The 21,774-nt window shown below is 40.5% G+C and overlaps 2 protein-coding genes across 2 annotated transcripts; one reads left to right on the forward strand and one right to left on the reverse strand.

The window, feature by feature from the left end:
* The first annotated feature begins 2,457 nt into the window (after positions 1-2,457).
* LOC143529169 (uncharacterized) lies at positions 2,458-2,808 on the forward strand. Its single transcript, XM_077025013.1, has one exon. It carries the CDS (start codon positions 2,458-2,460, stop codon positions 2,806-2,808), a length of 351 nt encoding a protein of 116 aa, XP_076881128.1.
* An 8,130-nt stretch (positions 2,809-10,938) lies between these two features.
* LOC143529170 (uncharacterized) lies at positions 10,939-11,763 on the reverse strand. Its single transcript, XM_077025014.1, has 2 exons — positions 11,387-11,763; positions 10,939-11,236 (listed from the first exon to the last, which is right to left on the reverse strand). The coding sequence occupies exons 1-2, from the start codon at positions 11,761-11,763 to the stop codon at positions 10,939-10,941; spliced, it is 675 nt and encodes a 224-aa protein (XP_076881129.1).
* Between the last annotated feature and the right edge of the window lie 10,011 nt (positions 11,764-21,774).

A 21,774-nucleotide genomic window follows, 5' to 3' on the forward strand; every position in this document is an offset into this window, starting at 1 on the left:
TTCCTTCTGGTGTCCTTTGCTGAGAAGTATCATATTCTGCTTCCGAAGTGCGATATAATCATTAGTGCGATGGCCGAAGTCTTCTTGGTATGCAGACCATTTGGACTTATCTTTGCTGGATCCGGACTTTTCATTTTTCTTGGGTCATCTAGCCTTGTCACCTATATCCTACATAGCACATATCACACCATTATATCAATGTAAAAACAATATTCGGAAAGTATAGGATATTCTTCATCATCTTCGTCTTATTCTGCAGCATTTATCCTGGGACTATCTAGTTTGGAATAAGGCTTGGGTCTGGAGAATTTTTGTGGAGAGTCTGATTTTCTATTGGTAGACTCGTATCTTGGGATAACCAAGCTTCCGTGAGCCTTCTTGTTATCCTTCAGCTGTATATATCTTAAAACCCTATTTCTGAGTTCATCGAGATTCCTGCATGGTGTCATGACAAGATCGTCATAGAAAAGAGAATCCTTCTTCAATCCCATCTTCAGAGCTTCAACAGCAGCCGCCATATCGAAGTTGGGGATGTCCAAAGATTCCCTGCTAAACCTAGTTATGTAATCCCTTAAGGATTCCTTATTATGCCGAACTATTCTATATAAATCACGTGTCATTTTCTCAAAAGATCTAATACAAGAAAATTGATTATTGAACAAGTTAATCAAATGAGCAAATGAAGTAATAGTATTGGAAGGAATACTCAATAACCATTTTAGAGTCAGCCCCGTTAGTGTCGAACCGAATCTCTTGCATAGGCAGGCTTCTTTGATGTTAATGGAGATGGGGTTGATCTCCATCCTTACTCTATATTGGGCTACGTGTTTCTTAGGATCCGTAGTGCCATCATACAGCTTCATGCTGGGAGTTTGGAACTTCTTGGGGATTTCATCGTCGCATATTAGCCAGATGAATCTGGATAACCTGTGGTTGCCTGCGGGAACTTCCGCTATGGGATATATTCTCCTAGGGATATTGGAGATCATATCCTTCATTTTTTGCAATTCTCTGGCTATCTCGGGGATATCCCCTTATCCTGCACAGATCCACGGTTAGTGTATAAATTTGCATTAAGTAAATTGTTACCGAGATCGTGGTTAGGCATTTGGTATCCTGAGCCTTGACGACTAGTATCTCCAGCAAAAGTGGTTTCAGGATACGACGGCGTCTGCATAGGGACATCATCTCCAACATGCACTTCAGAGGACACTATGGGAGGTCTTGACGAGAATAAGCCAGCTGGCATGGTTGAACGAGGCGGCATGTTGATGGAATCTAGCCTCGTAGGTCTGGATAGTTCCGAGGATACCGGAGGATAATTTCCCCAGTATCCTGACGAAGCCCTTGTTGCCTGTGCCCCCCAGGATCCGTGATTCTGGAGGGTGGATGATCCTGGAGAATCAAAATCAAGAACCCTGGGCATGATTGGAGTAGCCTCCTGCCCTGGCTTCTTTTTGATCCCTTCAATCTATTTGAATAACTTCAGGTTGGTCTTTTCTTGTTGCTCCATGTGAGTTTTTACCTGTTTCATCAAAGAAAGAATATCACTGTTAGAAATAACCGGATCTACCCGTGTAGAGGTTCCCGAGTATGTTGGAAGTTCTCCCCTGGGCTGAGTGTTCTTCTTCGGAATTGGCAGACGACCAGGGTTGACAGTTGAAGTAGTGATGACCGCCGGAGCAAAAATGGAACTGGTTTTTGGTTGTGTAAACATGATGAAGGAATGAAGGTGATGGAGAACGAAATAAACGGTTTTAAAAGATTGAAGCACCGATTGCGCCACGGTGGGCGCCAAATTGTTTTGGATAAAATTCCACAAGTGTAATTTCGTAACCAAATTAGTAAGTGAGGTGTGGTGCTTTATTAAAATGAACGTAGAAATGCGATAACACAAGGATTTGTTGTGAGGAAAAAACCCGTTAACTCCCCATTAAGCACGTTTTTGAAGTAGTTGCTGAGTGGTCCGAGTCTTCAGGAGATCATGGGAACGTTATACGACTTGGTAAACAACAAATAATAGCGATTGAACCGTTAGTTATACAATATATTAAGGATACCAGTTGCTTTGGAGGATACTTATCTTGAACATATCGCTTGCTTAGGATACTGAAAATCTGATGCTTAACAGTTTTCAATACTAAAAATCAAATAAACCAAACTTTGAAATTACTTTCTGTATTTTACTTTTGTCTTTGTTACTTTGTAACTACTTAGTTATCACATTTTCCACAAACTCTCTATGTTCGATACCCATTTACCACTAGCTAATTAGTACATTGTGATTAAATTTGAGTGGGACTTCGACCTCATGTCAATGGCTCACAGTTTATAGGTCAAGGAACAACTAACTTCTGCACAGCTTGGGGAACAAAAATGATCACCTCTACCACAGTACATTGTCAAGCCAACGGAAAAGTAGAATCCTCAAACAAGATTATCATAAACAATATAAAAATGAAACTGGGGACAAAGAAAGGAAAGTGGGTCGAAGAACTTCCATTTGTGTTATGGGCAGACAGAACTACTCCAAAGAATGCAGCCGCCCAAACTCCTTTATCTCTGGTATCTAGAACTGTGGTCGTGATCCCGACAGAGATGGTGATCTCTACAGCAAGATCATGCTTACAAAATCCAGAAACAAATGATCAGGATCTTGCCAATGAACTTGACAATATTGATAAACTCAGGGATCTCGCCAAGTTTTGTATTGCAACATACCAACAAAGGATAACAAAGTCATACAACAAAAATGCCAAAGTTAGAAGATTTCCAATTAGAGATTTGGTATTGAGGAAATCCTTATAGAATACCACTGATCCTAAGGACTGAAAATTAGTAGCTAAATGGGAAGGACCATACATGATCGATGCTGAAACAGGAAAAGGAGCATATCTCTACTATGGATGGAAAGATCCTACCAAGGTCTTGGAATGCTGTCCATCTTAAACTCTACTTTTTGTAAGTTGGAATTTTATTTCTAACTTGGTATGGTATGTATCGTAACCTTACTATTTCAAATATTTATTTCTTTTTATTAATTTAGAATCCCGTTACTGACTTAAGCAATGAATGAATTCCTAGGGATTTAGCCACCTCTCTTTATTTAAGGTTCTAATCCCTTCTATGGTTTAAAGGTTTTCACCTTTCTAAGAATTGAGTTTAAACACTCCTCCTAGGAAAACGTTGTCCACATGTGGTTCAAGATGGTGGGATTAGTTCATCTAAACAGTGGCAGACAATTTCGTTGTTATTGTCTATATGTTGGATCCTCAAGTATATTATAAATGGAATAACATGAACATGTTATACAACCATGGCTTGTCCCCAAGTATTTACACAAGGTTTTGGCATTTTTATGTCACTCACCATTGGCTTGTCCCAAGTATTTAACACTTTTGTGTTAACATAAAATCAAAGTTGTTTTTGGGATTTACCCCAGGATCTTTATGATCAATCAGAGTTATTTTTGGGATTTACCCCAGGATCTTTATGATCACTTAATATTTCTTTTGGATTTCCACAGGATCCTCGGGATCACTTATCTCTTTAAGAAATCCTTAGAGGAAATTATTTAAATATATGTTGCAGGACTTCCAGGATGAACTAAAGAAGTTATTATGGATCATCTTCAAGGTTAAAAGATTCCTAGTGCCTATCTACATAAATCCTATCCTATCCAAGCAGCCTTGCTTGTCTTAGTAGGATCCTGCTCAGGATCTAAGCCCAACTCGATCCTCAGCTCTGCCTCCCTAGCCTTCAAATCTTTGAGATCCCAGGATACCTTATCAAACTTGGGGTTCATTGCCTCTTCCGTCAACATGACCCTAGCACGGCAGATAGAGTGAGCGGCAGATAGTTGAATATTCGTTTTGAAATCCTACAGTTCCTTGGCGTGGGTAGCCTTGATCACCTTAGGATGCCTCCTTAGCCGATCAAACTCTTCAGTCTTCTTTTCAATTAAGAGGGATTTAGTCTCGTCAATCTTAGAAAGGTCGGCCACCTTCTCCTTACACACCTCAAGCTCCAAAACTATGTTGCTGTAAATCCTCGTTATCTGCTCAAGACCCTACAAGGAAACAAACATATTAGTTTTGAAGTATGAAACAATGTAAAATCTAGAATGGGGAAAATCCCGACCTACTGGACAATGGGCTGGAGATTTCCAAAGGTCAGAGTTTCAGCAGTATACCCAACGAATTTAATCCCTTTTCTTTTCTTCGATAAGTAGGGCTTGGTCTTGGAAGATGGAATGGGCGGTTTCGAGACTTCAACTATGGTAGGCTCTCTTTTCTTGATAATGTTCTCAAGATTCTCTAATATGAAACCATGCAAGGCTAGAAGAAAGGAATTGGATCGGTACAAACATAAAATTAGCAATTCAAGATCCCAAGCAAGAAACTTACCAGACGTGCTTTCTAAAACGTGGCAGGTAGAAGAAGATGAAGTGATTTCCAGGCGGAAAACACTTTTAGTTTCCGGAATCCTCAAAAGCGGGAATTCTCTTATAAGATTCTGCCGTTGACGGTGCAAGATCCTCAAACTTCGGTGGTGCATCAAAAAGAAAAGATAAGTATTAACCTTATTTTATTACTCTTTTAATTTTTATATATATAATCCTACCCTTAACAACCCATTGGAAAGGAAGATCTTGGAACCTGGGATAGAATCCCTTCGGAGGAAAAAGAATTTCCTATTCCATTCCCCGACTTTTTTTTGATGTTTTCAGGATCAAGTGAGTCTGACCAGGGATGATTTGAAACACAAATCTACTAGAGCCATGGGTTCTCAAGTGATAAACAGCGACTAAATCAAAAATATAAAAGTCTAAATTGTGAGTGGTGATAATGTGCTTAAGCATGAACAATATCCTCCAGGCTATTGGCATCATTTGAGCATAACTCAGGCCGTCGATCTTGAAAAACTTGGAAATAAAAGCCGTAAAAGGATAAGACATACTGAGAGAGAACGGGTAGTAAGTAAAGAAAACCCAAGTTTTGGAATAAGGTCCGAGTGCGTAAGCTTCTCAAAAGGTCGGATGGCGGTTCCTTCAGGAAAAATTTCTTCGGCTTGGAGACAAGAAATGTCGCGATTAGTGAAACTATAGGTTTCCAGACTCGGAAAGGCAAGGAATTTTAGATTAAGAAACTTCACTCCGGAATCCTCAGCCAAAGAAACAAACGGTCGGGTTCTCTTTTATGCCATTGGAAATTAAAGTCGCGGCAGAGAAAACCCTAGAAATATTAACAAAAGATGATGAGAGAGTTACCTTGATTCCAAACTTGGGACGGAGATAAATAAGATTGAATGGAGTAACTATAGGCACGTATCCCTACATTTAAGATGTGGTGGTCAATTTGCTTGGGGAATTGATCCAAATCTTTTAATATTAGTGATGTGCTTGAAGTAGTTTAATAATTATTAACTAAATTAACTAAAAATATACACTAAGTAATAATTCTAAACTCTCTAAAACTCGACTACACTACTAACCGACAAGTGAACAGATCGTCTCTTGTAAAGCTAAGTAAGTCCGGATATCGAACCCACGAGACTCTTTAAATTACGTTTATTAGCTAATTAGACTCGACTACAAAACACGACTTATTAATTATATATTTGTTTGGGGGTTTTTATTTAAAATACTAATTTAATACTATAATTAAAAACTAATTAAGAAAACAAGTAATTTAAACGAAAGCAAAGTTTGTTATGAAAATAAGATGATAATAAGAAAACTATCTAGGCTACAATCCCCTAAATTTCAGTAATGAATTGACTCGGGAAAATATTTAGTTATTGACTGGGTTCGTAAGTTAGACACTTAAAAGAAAACCCAAACAGAACCCCTGACCCTTCTCAAGAGACACCTATGGATTTCTAGCAAGTTTTAACGCACACCAGTTTTAAAAATCAAGTTCACTTACGGTCACTCAATTATTTATAATTTAGTTCCTTTATAATGAAATCCTACCTTACAGCGCGGAAATCAAAGGTAATTTACTATATTTAATTGATTTGATAAACAATAATAAATAATCAACCCTAGACGGACTCCTTACGAAAAACTAAATCTAGCAAGATTAAATAGTAAAGACTTATCAATAACCTAGCACTTTACAGATTTAGGTTAGTAGCACACTTAGGTTTATTTGACAATATTATTCCTATGACCTTATCATGACATCAATCATATAATAATCAAAAACACGAAGTAATTGACCTAATAGCAATCCTATCATATGACAAACAATAATCAAGGAAAACTATGGAATAAAACTCATCAAACAATCCTAAGCATTCATATGCATCAATTAATTATAGATAAATCTTTTACTAAACCATAAACGCCACAACGATAAACAACCCCAAAGTCAAATCAAAACATCAAAATAAGTTCATCTTAAGCCTAAGTAGTTCATGCAATTTAGCCTAGCATCTTAGGTTTAAACAAAACAATCAAATAAGAATTCATTGCGTAAAATAAACGAAAATGAAATAAACAAAAGATAAAACCCGTGTTCTTCGTCTTCAACCAATATGCGCCACACCAGCAAATTCTCCGATTCCAAAGCTGCTCTCGGGCTCCTCGGAACTCACCAAAATCGTCTGGAACTTCACGGTATGCTTAAAGGTGAGTTTAGGGGTCTTTATATAGGCAAAGGTGTCCAAAAATACGTAAGTCGGCCAAATAAACAAAGATTCTGGAACATGCTCCCGCCGCGCCGCGCGACGGCCTCCTTCCCCTTGGCCGCGTGGCGCTCCGGCCTAGGGGGGCTGGTGCATTCTGGTCTGGTCCGGTTCACTCCTACTTCGGTCCGATTCGTTTCCTGATGCGTTGGTTCTCCGGTTCGGCTTGTTTTTGATCATTTTTCGCCCTCTTTAACCACAATTGAAACCCGAGACCTACATTTAATCAACCAAGTTAGTAGTATACAAATATTACAAGAAACCAACAAAAACCAATAAAATAATAAATAAAATATACACGGGATTAATGTATATTAAGCGTTATATCAAATATCCCAACACTTAACATTTTTTCTTCCCTAAAAAAGTCTCATTGCAACGGGATCAGAATCGGAGAAAAACAGTATTACAAACATATAGGTTATCTTAAAATTTTAGAATAACGCAAAAACTGTGATCACTGATATTGTTGTCCACTAAAACCCATGCCTCTGTCTTTACCAGGACAAGTAAGATCCAACTATTATTATTATTATTATTATTATTATTATTATTATTATTATTATTATTATTATTATAATCTAGTGGAACCCACAGTCAAGACCCGCTTTATTTTAGATTTTACCGGATCAAACCACCCCAAGTTGACTTAAACCTCATAATAGCAGATTAAAACATTGTTGCACATTTATCATGAACAGCTACGACGATCAAGGATATTGTTTATCCACCTAAATTTAAACATGAAAGTATACCAAGCAGCTATTAGATACGATTAAGGTTCAATTATTTAACTAACTAGTTAGTGTTCCCCACTACATGACATACCCCCGTTATCAAGCAACACCTCGGACCCATTACCACACGTGATTTTACAAGTTTCCATCTGTCGGTTTACATACGTCGTGTCTCTAGTTGATCCTGTTCTTAATAGTATGGGACGCAAGTAAGAGGACCACGTATGACTAACAGCGGGATGATCACTGGATCATCAAGATTTTACTTCACTGTAATTGATGTAAGTGAGTGTAGTGGGAGTAAACTGCGGCTTTATGCTTAAAAGCTTTTATTTATTAAATATCCGAAGATACCCAGATGAACAACCGTAAAAAGACCCATGGTTTCCGAACCGGAGGCATCCCATCAATACAGGATTTAATGCCATAAAACCATACGCCTTTGAAGTGTTAACCACTAAAACTAGAAGTGCAAGTTTTAAGTTTGTACCACAGGCTACACGGTATACTTTAACGTTTAAACCTACCCAAGTATCGTAAGATAGCGTATTCAGATTTCTATAAAATTCATAATTTTTTTTACAATCAAACTAAAAATGTGGCTTGAGTATGGCCGACCTTTCATCTCGTATTTTATACAGACTCAACATGTATCCCACTAAAAACCATATTTATCATTAAAAACCAACTATCAAACCGCCCTTTCATTATAAAGGCTGAGCCTACCGACACATCCCAAGTTAAGTGCGTGTTCTTTAATTATATCTTATTATTAGTAGTTTGAAAAACCGATTCCCGATAAGAATCCTCATCTCCCATTTAAACGCAAAAAGAAACAAATTAACAGGACATTTTTCAAAACTTTTTTTTTAGATAAAACAAGTTAAAAACATGTGTTCCTATCCCCACGCTTAAAATTTGCATTATCCTCAATGCAGGGACGGAAGCACGACTCAAAAATTTAAAACAAAGCATAAAAATACAAAAATAAATAAGAATAAAACAAAGCTAAAAAATAAAAAATAAAAAACAAAAAACATAAAAACAAGGTAAAAAGGAAAAGACTTAGCTGGTAATATGCGAGTGAAAGATGACGCTAAAGTCTTCTTCCATAAATGCCCTCCAACTCCGAACGTGCTCAGCAACTAGTATCTTCTTCTCTCGTAAACGAACGGAAACGGCAACAACAAACAATATCTGAAATGCCCACAACGCATCATCTAACTTCTCCGACCAATCTTTCCGACTAACCCCAACCGTCTTTTCCAAAATCCTCTTCATCCCTCGTTTAGCATTCTCGACTTGACCATTCGTTTGAGGGTGATAGGCAGTAGAGGTACGATGAGTAACCCCATAACGAGCTAATGCCTTCTCCGTGACGGTATTACAAAAATGGATGCCCCGATCACTAATGATAGCTCTCGGAGTACCGAAACGAGTAAACAACTTCTTAAAAACCTCACAACAACTCATGCATCATTCGTGGCCAACGCTTGGGCTTCCACCCACTTCGACACAAAATCAATCGCTACCAAAATATACTTATTACAATTCGATGTGAGAAACAGTCCCATGAAGTCGATGCCCCAAACATCAAAGATTTCAAGAATTTGAATGGGGTTTTGAGGCATCTCATTCTTGGATGAAATATTACCTGTTCTTTGGCACGAATCACAAAGCTTCACAAACTCTTCAGCATCTTTAACAACTGTCGGCCAATAGAACCCACTATCAAACACCATCTACGTGGTAGCATGCGCACCATAATGACCTCCAGTCAACCCCTCGTGAATATGCTGAGAATATCCCAACCTTCCTCTTTCGTCACACACCTCCTCAGAATCTGATCACCACCAATCTTAAACAAGAACGAGTCATCCCACACATACCGATTAACATCTCGGAAGAACTTCCTCTTTTGTTGCGAAGTCATACCCTCCAAAACAAAACCATTAGCCAAATAATTAGCAAAATCAGTGAACCATGGCATACCTTGCTTCTCAGCCGCAACAAAATCAATCGACTCGTGAGGGAATGTATCTCCAATCTCTTCCTCATGCAAATTTTCTCGCCTCGGGTCCTCTAAGTGGGATAGATGATCGGCCGCTACGTTTTCGGGACCCCTTTTATCTTTAATCTCGATGTCAAACTCGGAAAGTAGAAGAATCCACTGTATGAGACGAGGCTTCGCGTCTTTCTTATGAAAAAGGAAATGCAAAGCTGCATGATCGGTGAAAACGGTGGTCTTCGAAAGCACGAGATACGAGCGGAACTTGTCAAACGCGAAAACAACGGCTAAGAGCTCCTTATCGTTGGTGGTGTAGTTCTCTTGGGCATCATTCAACGTCTTACTGGTATAATAAATTGGGTGAAAATGTTTATCTCGCCTTTGCCCCAAAACCGCTCCAACCGCATAATCGCTAGCATCACACATGAGCTCGAACGGCAAACTCCAATCGGTAGAATAAAGGATGGGAGCACTTACAAGCTTCTCTTTCAAAAACGTGAACGCCTTCACACATTCATCACCAGATACAAACGGCACATCTTTCTCAAGGAGTCAGATCATCGGGCGGGTAATTTTAGAAAAGTCTTTGGTAAATCGCCGATAAAACCCCGCATGGCCCAAGAAACTCCTAATCGCCTTCACATTCGTCAGTGGAGGGAGTCTACTTATAGTATCAATCTTCGCCCGATCCACCTCAATACCGTCTCTCTAGATCTTATAACCCAACATGATCCCCTCCGTCACCATAAAATGACACTTTTCCCAATTCAACATCAACTTCGTTTCAATACACCTCTTTAACATCTTCTCAAGATTAGCAAAACAATGATCGAAAGAATTACCGTAAATCGAAAAATCATCCATAAACACCTCCATGGACGTCTCAATCATATCCTGAAATATGTCCACCATACAACGCTGAAAGGTAGCCGGAGCGTTACATAATCCTAACAGCATGCGACGGTACGCAAAAGTGCCATACAGACATGTAAAAGTCGTCTTCTCTTGGTCTTCCAGTGCAATGGGAATTTGAAAATAACCCGAAAAACCGTCAAGAAAACAATAAAACTGCTATCCTGTCAAACGCTCCAACATCTTATCAATAAACGGCAACGGAAAATGGTCCTTCCGGCTGGCATTATTCAACCGCCGATAGTCAATACACACTCTCCAGCCGGTCACCGTACGCGAAGGGATAAGCTCATTCTTTTCATTCATCACAACGGTCATACCTCCCTTCTTTGGACCAACTTGGGTCGGGCTCACCCATGGAGAATCGGAAATCGGGTAGATCATCCCGGCATCCATCAACTTCAATACTTCCTTCTTTACCACATCTTGCATATTCGGATTGAGATGTCTTTGTGATTGCACCGCCAGCTTGTACTCATTCTCCATTAAATTCCAGTGCGTGCAATAAGCGGGGCTAATACCATGAATATCGGAAAGTCTCCATGCAATCGCCCCCTTGTGTAGCTTTAACACGTCAATCAGCTTCGTCTTTTATTCTTCTGTCAACTTGGATGACACAATAACGGGAAAGTTCGAGCCCTCATCAAGATACGCATTCTCCAAGTGCGACGGGAGTACTTTCAACTCCAACGGAGCGGGTTTTTCCACGGAACCCGCCTCATTCTCACAACTAATCTCATTTACCTCAATCATCTTGGGCAACCCCGAAATCACAGCCAACTCATCGCAAACCGAATCGTTCTCGCACAACTCATCCTCATCCAAATCATCACAATCAACCTGCCCATTACTTCCCACGAGATCCGCATCGCAAATATAATCGAAACAGCTATCAATACCTGCAATAAACGAGTTAATAAAATAAACCGAGTGGCATGGACCACTGAAATCATCTTGATCACTCGGATGCTTCATCGACCTCGCGACATCATAAGTAACATTCTCATCACCAACCCGAAGCGTGATCTTCCCATCATACACATCGATAAGCGCCTTCGCGGTTCTTAAAAACGGATGACCAAGAATAATGGGAACCTTCTCGCCGGCCTCCATATCGAGCACCACAAAATCAACAAGGAACACAAACTTATCCACCTTTATTAACAAATTCTCGATAATACCTCGCGGATTCTTGACCGAACGATCGGACAACGACAAGGACATGCGAGTCGGTGTAAGCTCGCCTAACTCCAACTTCTCATACAAAGAATACGGCATCAAATTTATACTCGCGCCCAAATCTGCCAATGCATGGCTTATCGCATCACTACTAAACGAACACGAAATCGTAAACACTCCCAGATCTGACAACTTCTCGGGCGCGCGGTTCAATACTACCACCGAACAATCTCCCATAAGTGGAATCAATGACACCTACCCCAACCTATCTTTCCTCTTCCACAGTTCTTCCAAGAACTTCGCGTACTTTGGCATGTGTTGGAGAGCTTCAGTGAACAGGAGGTTAATCTTCAACTGTCGGAACATATCAAGAAAGTGCCCATACTCACGCATATATTTCTGATGTTTCGCGCGAGCGGGATACGGGATACGAGATTGATCAACCAAAGGCGATGGCTGGACTTCAACCGGCTTCTTCTCTACTGGCGGTGCAACTGGTGCGGTGTTCTGCACTTTACCCGGTACTTCCGTCTCAATTTCTTCATCCATCACCTCCTCATCTTCCACTTCAACCACATTCCTTTGCACCTCGGGACCTAAAACCCTGCCGCTGCGAGTAGTAATTGCCTTTATTTGAGCGGCCGGATTCTATTGAGTAGAACCTGAAAACTGTCCCGGGGGTCTTTCATTCAATTGTCGGGCAATATCACCAATGGTTCGTTGCATGTCGAGCATAGCTGATTGTTTATTATTGAAAAGCAGATCATGCTCGGCAAGGATCTTTTGAGCGGCTTGATCTCTAGTAACGATTTGCTGCATCATCTCGTCCAACTTTTAACTCAGATCCGGCAAATTATTCGCACTTTGACCATTGGAACCATCATTGTTATACGGCCCCTGATTTCGATTATAGGGAGCTTGGAAACCAGGTGGCCCACCGGCCAGACGCCAACTCAAGTTACTATGACCTTGATTCTGATTCTGATTCCTGTAATTGTTCCAGTTGTGATTGTTGTTGTTGTAAGCATTAGGGAACCTGTTCTGACCAGCCACGAAATCAACATCTTGATTATTCATCAACGGACAATCCAGTGTACCATGACCCCCTACACATCTCACACGTATCCACCTTAGCTTTTAACTCTTTTATCTCTCGGGTGAGATTCTCCGAAGCAGCAGCCATACCAGTATCCAGATTAACCTGGTGCACACCTCAAGCAGATGAGGGTGTACTGGTGACGGGATTGGAATTCCCGCCTCGTGGCTTCTTCGCGTATTCAAACTGCCCGAAACTTTCAAACAGCTCGTTACACTCTGTCACATTCTTCTTATCCATCAAATTACTCCCAGCAGCTATGTCAAACCTCGCTTGAGCCACATAAGTAAGCCCATTGTAAAACTTCTCAACAAGGGCCCAAGGTGTGAGCCCATGTTGTGAAAAACGGGAGAGCAGATTCTGGAAATGCTCCCAAGCTTGGTAATACGCCTCATTCGGCTCCATGTGAAAGAGTGGATCTGATCACGGAGGCGAGAGGCCTTAGCAGATGGAAAGTACTTCTTGATGAATGCATTGCGAAGCGCCTCCCATGTGGTGACTGCCCCAGCTGGTTGCGAGTCGAGCCAAGTGGAGGCATGACCCGAAAGTGTAAACGGGAACAAGTGAAGGAAGATCGCATCCTCTGTAGCACCTTGTTTAACGTTTTGAACACACGAGTCAGACGGTTGATGTGTGCCGGTGCATCTTCATCTTCACGGCCATGGAATTGGTGGTGTTGGGTGATGTTGTTCATGACATAGGATGGGATCTGCCACGAGTTAGGGTTATTAATGTCGGGAGCGACAATGGGTGAGTGATCTCCATGGAACCCTTCAAAAGGTTGCTGGTACACGGTGAGGTTATTCTCGGCCATTGGAACGGGTCTAGGACTTTGGTGGTGGTGAATTGGCGGGTGAACTGGCGGGTGATGACTTTGGTGAAGTATCTATGGTGATCGGTTGCTTTTTAGACAAACTTGCCTCGGACTTCAACGGAGTAGGTCCAAAACAATTCAACGGCGGTCCTTGCGAACGAAGATGTGGCATATACCTACAAAAACACACAAGACCGAGTAAGTAGTTTCTAATAAAACAAAAATAACGAAAAACAAACTAATAATTAAAAACAAACTAGACTTAATTAGACTCCTACGACTCAAACAAAACGTAAAGCAAAACAAGTAACACGTATGTAGCAAATAGGTCCAATCAAAGCTAATAACACAATTACCAAGAGTCCACAACAATGGTGCCAAAAACTTGATGTGCTTGAAGTAGTTTAATAATTATTAACTAAAAATAAACACTAACTAATAATTCTAGACTCTGTAAAACTCGACTAAACTATTAACCGGCAATGGAACCGATCGACTCTAGTATAGCTAAGTAAGTCCGGATATCGAACCCACAAGACTCTTTAAATTACGTTTATTAGCTAATTAGACTCGACTACAAAACACGACTTATTAATTATATATTTGTTTGGGGGGGTTTTATTTAAAATACTAATTTAATACTATAATTAAAAACTAATTAAGAAAACAAGTAATTTAAATGAAAGCAAAGTTTATTATGAAAATAAGATGATAATAAGAAAACTACCTAGGCTAGAATCCCCTAAATTTCAGTAATGAATTGACTCGGGAAAATATTTAGTTATGGACTGGGATCGTAAATATGACACTAAAAACAAAACCCGAAAAGGACCCCTGACTCTTCTCAAGAGACACCTATGGATTTCTAACAAGTTTTAACACACACCAGTTTTAAAAATCAAGTTCCCTTACAGTCACTCAATTATTTATAATTTAGTTCCTTTATAATGAAATCCTACCTTACAGCGCGGAAATCAAAGACAATTTACTATATTTAATTCGGAAGCTTAGTTGAATTGCACGTGGAGTTGAAGAATAAGTCATGCAACGGTCACATAGCTAGGGTTTCCGAGTCTATAGCTTAGTGTTTTGGTTAAAGATCGGGCTAAGGATCAATGAACCAAATCCGTAAGTGAGGATTGGTGCTAGTATGAACTAATGTAATCAAAGTAACAATTATAGACAATGAACACGAAGATTTATACGAGGAAAAGCCCTTGGTAACTAGTATCCCGCCAGAATAAAAACCTCGGGCAGTGAAAACTATCACTACCAACTATATTGAACTCGAAAAGGTTACAAGTGGTGGAATAATAGCTGATCGTGAATACAAGTGTTGCTGCTAAGAGTTCTAAGTGCTTGAGTATTGTGTGTGTTAATCAGCTATAATTCAATGTATAAATACAAGTAAATATAACGCCTACTAACTAAACTGCTACTAATCCGTCCACGTTTGTTTACTCCTTCAGCTTGACCGTTTTGTAACGTGGATGAAAAGGGAAGACCAGGTAAATATCTCATCCGCAAGAATAGGGATTCCAGTACGCACGTGTTATTCCTGCACAAATAAATAAAAATATAACTGAAGTTGACTGTGGAGTATCCTTGAACCATTGAGGATCCTTAATCCTAGAAACAGTCGCCACAGATGGGTGATCTTTGAGGATCAAAGATCCTGGTCCCAACAACTGCCCCCAAACATGATAAGTGTGAGTTGGGAACAGCCGTCATGTTTATCCCGAGAAAAATGCATCGTAACCATCGATTAAGAGTAAATGTGACCGTCGCCAGCCACCATATAATTGCGGCTACTTAATAGACTCGAATCCTTATATCTTCCATCTTCATCGGATTATAAGTGTATTTCCGGCATAACTATCAGGTATCCTTCTCTTTCTTTCTATTATTTCCTTCATTTTTCTCATCCTTGTGTCACAATGCCTAAAATAAACCAAAGAGCTTCCTCTAGCTCGAGCCCGACGGACATCACTCCTGAACTTCAAAGCCAACATCTTCTTAAAGAACCGGTTTCTGAAATTTGCAAATTCACCGACGAAGAAATCCGTAGCATCTCGATTGTTTTCCCGAAGGAAAAGTGTTTAGACCCTACAACCCCCAGGTAAAGAGTAACTTCATCTCTACCGATTGGGTTTGTTTTCCAGGGCTCCCATTCCTTCTTGGCTTTTCGTATCCGTTTCATCTCACAGCCACTTTCTTCTCCTTCACCGGTACCAGCTATATTCACGCTATGCCGATAATGTAGAGGAATTTGCACACCGTTGAAAGACTGATTGCAGAGCAAGATCTTGATTTCACTCTTTTGTCCCTTTCTTACTTGTATAGCCTCGTGACCCACGGTTCTAGCAGGTTCCTCTTCAAGAGCAAGCCTTTTCAACCTCTTCCGATTAACATGACCACCCACAATGAACAAAGTTGGAAGAACCAATTCTTATTCGTCTTAAGAGATAGTATTCCAAACGGGAATTCATTACCAACTCGCTGGATCCTGAGGGGTAGGATAGTGGATCTAGAGGATAGGTGATCCTTTTTTATTGTTTGTCTGACAACAGGTTTGTTATTCCTTGTGCAGTGTCCAACTTCTCAGATCTTTCTGCCGATCCAGATGGTGTTGAGAAGGCTAAGGCGTTTTTGTCTTTGGATCCTTTCGATAGAACCTTCAAGATTGTCGGTGAAGAGCTAAGTGACTAAGACGAAAAGACTACAAGTTCCTCAGAGACAATGTCCAATAGGTTAGAATTGGTTTAGTGATTATCAATAAAAATAAAGAAAAACAATAGACTATTAGGGACATATCTTTTTTCAGGCAGGTGCGCAAAAATCATCATCCAAGCCGTCCAAGAACTTATTGGGTCAATTCCAGTTGGAAGACGTTGACAGCCTCATTTCCTCCCGTTCTTCTGAGAAGAAGCCCATGTAGAGTTCCAGCCTCGCACCGCCAAAGACCATGACTACTCGTTCCAAGGCCAACATGAAGAGAAAAGGAGATCCTGACATGGAGGTCCCCAGTGCCCAACATGTGTTTGATAAACTTTCAGAAGTAAGGATCCTTTATCCACAGTTATAAATATTTTGGTTGTATCTTTAACTTGTAAACTTCTTGCAGGTCGGGGCCAACTTCAAAGCCTTGTATGATGGGAACGTGGCCAATATGGAGAAGGAATTGGCCAAATATCGTGCTGGCATAACTCTGGAAGACAAGCTCAATGCAGCACTACAAGCGAAGAAGGAAACTCTGGAGGAGAATCTGGCTCTCACGGATATCCGAGCTCAGGAGCAGGTGGTGGAGGTTACAGAGCAGGCCAAGGTGTGGGCTAGTATGGTGGTGCTCACAGCCAGGATCAAGATGGCTGCAGAGGCTGAGGATCCTAGCTTTGATAGGTCCACTTGGAATGTGGCTATATGGGAGAAGGCATTGGCCGGCTTTGGTGAAGAGAGCGAGGATGCCGGGGCCGAGAAGAGGATTGAGGATGCGGGGACGAGTGGGGTCAAGGATGATGTGTTGGAGGATTGGTGCTTGTATGAACAAAATAATCAAAGTAGTAATTGTAAAGGTTGGACAACGAGATTTATACGAGGAAAAGCCCTTGGTAACTAGTATCCCCCTGGCATAAAAACCTCGGGTAGTGAAAACTATCACTACCAAGTATATTAAACTCAAAAAAATTACAAGAGATGGAATCAAGGCTGATCGTGATCATAGAGTGTTTTTGCTAAGAGTTCTAAGTGTGCTTGAGAGTTGTGTGTTGATCAGCCAAGGTTCAGTACATAAATACAAAAATAATAACGTATACTAACTAATTCCTACAAATCCGGCCACGTGTATTTACTTTTTCTTCATGACCGTTCACGAACATGGACGAGCTAGATGGACCTGGTAAAATATGCTCTTCGTAAAAGTAGGAATTCCAATAAGCACGTTTTTTATCTGCAAAAAATAGATTAGAATATAACTCAAATTGACCGTTAAGGATCCTTGAACCACTGAGGATCCTTAGTCCTGCTAACAATTGCCAACGATACTTGATTTTCAAGGATCAAAGATCCTGTTCCCAACAATTGCCCAAACATGATAGGTGTGAATGGGGAACAACTGTCAAGTTTATCCCGAGAAGAGTGCACCGTAACCGTCGATTAAGAGTGGATGTGACCGTCGCCTGCCACCAAATAATTGCGCCTACTTAATAGACTCAAACCCTTATATCTTCCTTCTTCATCGGATTATAAGCGTAATTCCGACATAACCATCAGGTATCCTTCTTCCTTTTTCTATTATCTCCTTTATCTTTCTCATCCTTCTATCACAATGCCTAGAAGAAACCAGAAAGCTTCCTTTAGTTTGAGCCCTAAGGATATTATTCCCGAACTCCAGACGCAACATCTTCTTAAAGATCCAGTTTTCGAGAATTGCAAATTCACCAACGAAGAAACCCAAAGAACCTCCAAATGTTTCCCTGAAGGAACAGTGTTTAGAGCGTTTGACTCCCGATTAAGGAGCGATTGTGTTTCTTCTGATTGGGTTTGTTTTCCGGCACTCCCATTCCTTCTCAGCTTTTCGTATCCGTTTCCCGACCTTACAACTACCTTCTTTTCCTTCACCGGTCTTAGCTATATCCAAGCCATGCCGATGACGTGGACGACTTTGCATACCCTTGAGAAACTGATTATAGAGAAAGATCTTGATTTCAATCTTCCAGCCTTTTCTTACTTGTATAACCTCATAACTCATGGTTCTAGCAGATTTCTCTTCAAAAGTAAACCCTTTCAACCTCTACCGATCAACAAGACCACTCACAAAGACCAAAGTTGGAAAAACCGGTTCTTTTTTGTTTTAAGAGACAGTATCCCAAAAGGAAATTCATTACAATCTCGCTGGATCCTGAAGGGTAGGATAGTGGATCCAGAGGATAGGTGATACTTGTTTTATTGATTGACTGACCATAGGCTTGTTGTTTCTTGTGCAGTATCCAACTTCTCAGATCTTCCCACTGACCCTGACGGTGCTAAAAAGGGGAAGGTGTTCCTATCTCTAGTTCCTTTCGAAAGGTCTTTCAAGACTGTTGTTGAAGAGGTAAGCGATTCGGACGAGGAAACTACAAGTTCTTCAGAAACGACGTCCAGTAAGTTCGAATTTATCCCTTAATCATAAATTTAATTAATAAGGAATAATAAATTATAAAGAACTTATCTTTTTTTTTTTGGGCAGGCGCATAGAAGTCCTCATCCAAGCCTTCCAGGAATTTGCTAGGTCAATTCCAACTGGAAGATGTCAACAGCCTCATCTCATCTCGTTCTTCTGAGAAAATGCTGATGAAAATCTCCAACCTGGCGCCTCCGAAGACCATGACTACTCATTCCAAGGCCAGCATGAAGAGAAAAAGGGACCCTGACATGGAAGTCCACAGTGCCCAGGATGTGTTCGATCAGCTCTTGAAGGTAAGGATCCTTTGTCCACACATACAGATGGTTTAACTATCTTATTAATTCACTTTCTTTCTGCAGGCCGTGGCCAGCTTCAAGGTTCTGTATGATGAGAACGTGGCCAACACCGAGAGAGAACTGGCCAAGTATCAGGCCGGGATATCCCTAAAGGATAAGCTGATCATGGAACTTCAGACTGAGAAGGGCACCCTGGAGGATAACCTGGCTCTTGCTGACATCCAAGCTCAGGAGAAAGTGGTTGAGGTCACTGAGCAGGCCAAGGTGTGGGCTAGCAAGGCGGTGCTCACAGCCAGGATGAAGATGGCTGTAGAGGCTGAGGATCCTAACTTCGATAGGTCCACTTAGAATGTGGCTATGTGGGAAAAGGCATTGGCTGGCTTTGGTGAAGAGAGTGAGGACGCAGGGACTGAGAAAAGGATCGAGGATGCTGAGACGAGCGGGGTTAAGGATGATGTGTTGAAGGTCAAGCAAGCTGGTGAAGGTGGTGGTGATATGGCTAAGGAGTAGCTGGCACAATGGGCGATGATGGATATGAAGACATGGCCAGAGCCCATTTTTTTATTATGTTTCTATGGTTATTGTCAATGGTTTGTATGGACAATGGTAGTGGTAATCCTCAGAATCGATGATCCTTAAGACAATTCTGAAAGGTGGTTAAGGTGGAGGGATCCTCTGTTTTGGGGATGAAACCTTAATCGCCTTTCTTTTCTTTTGTTTCCGTATGGACATATGTTAAGTTTTGTAACATCCAACTTGTGCTAAATTATAAGTAACAGAAAGTTCTATGATTAACTGTGTGTCGTTAACTAATTGGGTGTGTTATTGTTTGGATAATAAATGGAATTAGAAGTGTGAGTGGGTTGTGGGGCCCATAGTTCTTTATATAAACCCAACCCCTCCTTCCTTTCACCACTTTCTTCCCTTCCACCACACACACACTCAAAAACACACACATTTTCTCTTAAGACCCGAATTCGAATCCGGGCTAAAGCATGGAAGATCTTGGTGTTCGAGTATCGCAAACATCAAGAAAACGTCCAGATCTTCGGGGTTGTCCAGATCTGAACCAAACCCGGAGCCAAAAAGGTAAGTTTCAGCCAAAGTGTTAAGTTTTATGGTTAGAATCGACATGCAAACCGATGTAATGATAGATCGGGTTGTGAAATGTAAGAAAAACATGAACTTGGTGAGTTTTAGCCTCACGGGTGTAATATAGAACAAAAAAAGGTGACATCTGGACTATGAGAAACACGGGTATACAAAGTTGGTACAACCCAAAACCCATAAAAAGAGTAGAATCGGGTCTTAAGGAGGAAACAAGGAGAAAACTGGCTTTAAAATGGTAAAAACGACGAAAGGCAGGCATTTCACATCGCACAGCCATGCGAAGCGAAATCAATATTTTCGCATCGCACAGCCATGCGAAGCGAAATCAATAATTTCGCATCGCACAGCCATTCGAAGCGAAATCAATAATTTCGCATCGCACCGTCATGCGCGAAAAAGTCATGCGAAGCGAAATTCCATGCGAAGCGAAAAAGTCATGCGAAGCGAAATTCCATGCGAAATTTCATGAAATTCATTTTCTGATGCATTTTTGTTAAAGGACTGCTAGGGGCTGTCGCCCCTAGATCTCGCTACCAAAGGCGTTGCCCCCAGACCCCCGTTAGTTGAGGGTTTCACTAACTTAGATGTAGGAAGTAGTAGTAATGGATAATTGACACGCGTAATGTGTTGTACAGTTAGAAGTGTGCAACTAAGGAAGGGCATTACCATTAACAGCGAGAGAAATCGACTCCATATGAGTTCTAGCCCATTTATCTGTTATGTTTTCGGGGCGGTGTACATACTCCTATGTGGTAGATAATACACTTACTTGATTAGTAAAGTGAATGATACGTGTATGATGGTGTATTGAATGTATTGTTACATAATGATTGTATGAACGAGTATGTATATATATATATATAACTAGAAGATAGGTAAAGTATGCACGTGTGATAAAGGTATGGTTATTCGAGACAGAAGGGACCAGACCCTCATAATCTCTGAGATGATAGGGACCAGACCCTCCTAATATCTAAGATTATAGGGACCAGACCCTTATAATATCTGTGATGTTAGGGACCAGACCCTTATAATATCTGTGACATTTAAGATAGAATAGCTTATGGTATACCATAGGGTTTTATGAAAGGAAGTATTTAAGAACGTGTGTATGTATGAAAGAAGTAATACTAAATAAGGTATGAACACGTATCTCCGGACACGTATGAGTATAGTATGAATGTTATGTATGTTAATTGAATAACTAGAACTCACTTAGCGTAGCTGACTTTTTGTATGCACGCAGGCAAATAGGTTGAGGCAGCTGGCTTGAGGAGGGACACATGGCATGAACGGAAGAGACTGACATCTACAAAGAAGTGTCATGAATGTTTTAATTAATGTTTATGGAAAGACAATTTGTATGTTAAGACAAAAATGAATGTTTTATAATGTGATGTTTGAAGTTTTAAATTATTCCGCGAAAGTTTTAATTAACTCTGATTTTAGAACTGTGTTTATGAGTAAATCCAACACCAAAGTAGGGTTACCAGGAACGGGGCCTTACAAGTTTCATGTAACCTGATCCGGGTGGATGGTCCACGTTTTGCTGGTGAAGCCCGGATCACCTTTTTAACTTGCCTATGATGATATAACTCTTTTGATTTCTACTTTATAACTTGTGTCACTAGGATAGAGCATTCTCAATCCTTAGAACTTTTCCCTTCATGATATTTACCTGTTAAAATAAATCATCAAAAAACAGAACATAAAAGTTAGAGAAGCTGGATTCAAACCCAACAATCTTGGGGACTAGCCCAATAGAACGTGG

The sequence above is a fragment of the Bidens hawaiensis genome, unplaced genomic scaffold (genome assembly GCF_021521415.1).
Source record: "Bidens hawaiensis isolate Kalapana, Puna unplaced genomic scaffold, B.hawaiensis_p1.1 tig00008513_1, whole genome shotgun sequence".
NCBI lineage: Eukaryota > Viridiplantae > Streptophyta > Magnoliopsida > Asterales > Asteraceae > Bidens > Bidens hawaiensis.

What these genes read in the sequence shown, in the direction of transcription:
- LOC143529169 (XM_077025013.1), top strand. Translation starts at nt 2,458, where the DNA reads ATGAAACTGGGGACAAAGAAAGGAAAGTGGGTCGAAGAACTTCCATTT.
- LOC143529170 (XM_077025014.1), bottom strand. Translation starts at nt 11,763, where the DNA reads ATGGGAGATTGTTCGGTGGTAGTATTGAACCGCGCGCCCGAGAAGTTG. An exon ending in GCGAAGGCGCTTATCGATGT is followed by an intron (nt 11,237 to 11,386) that starts GTATGATGGGAA and finishes AGGTATTGATAG; the next exon opens with CTGTTTCGATTATATTTGCG.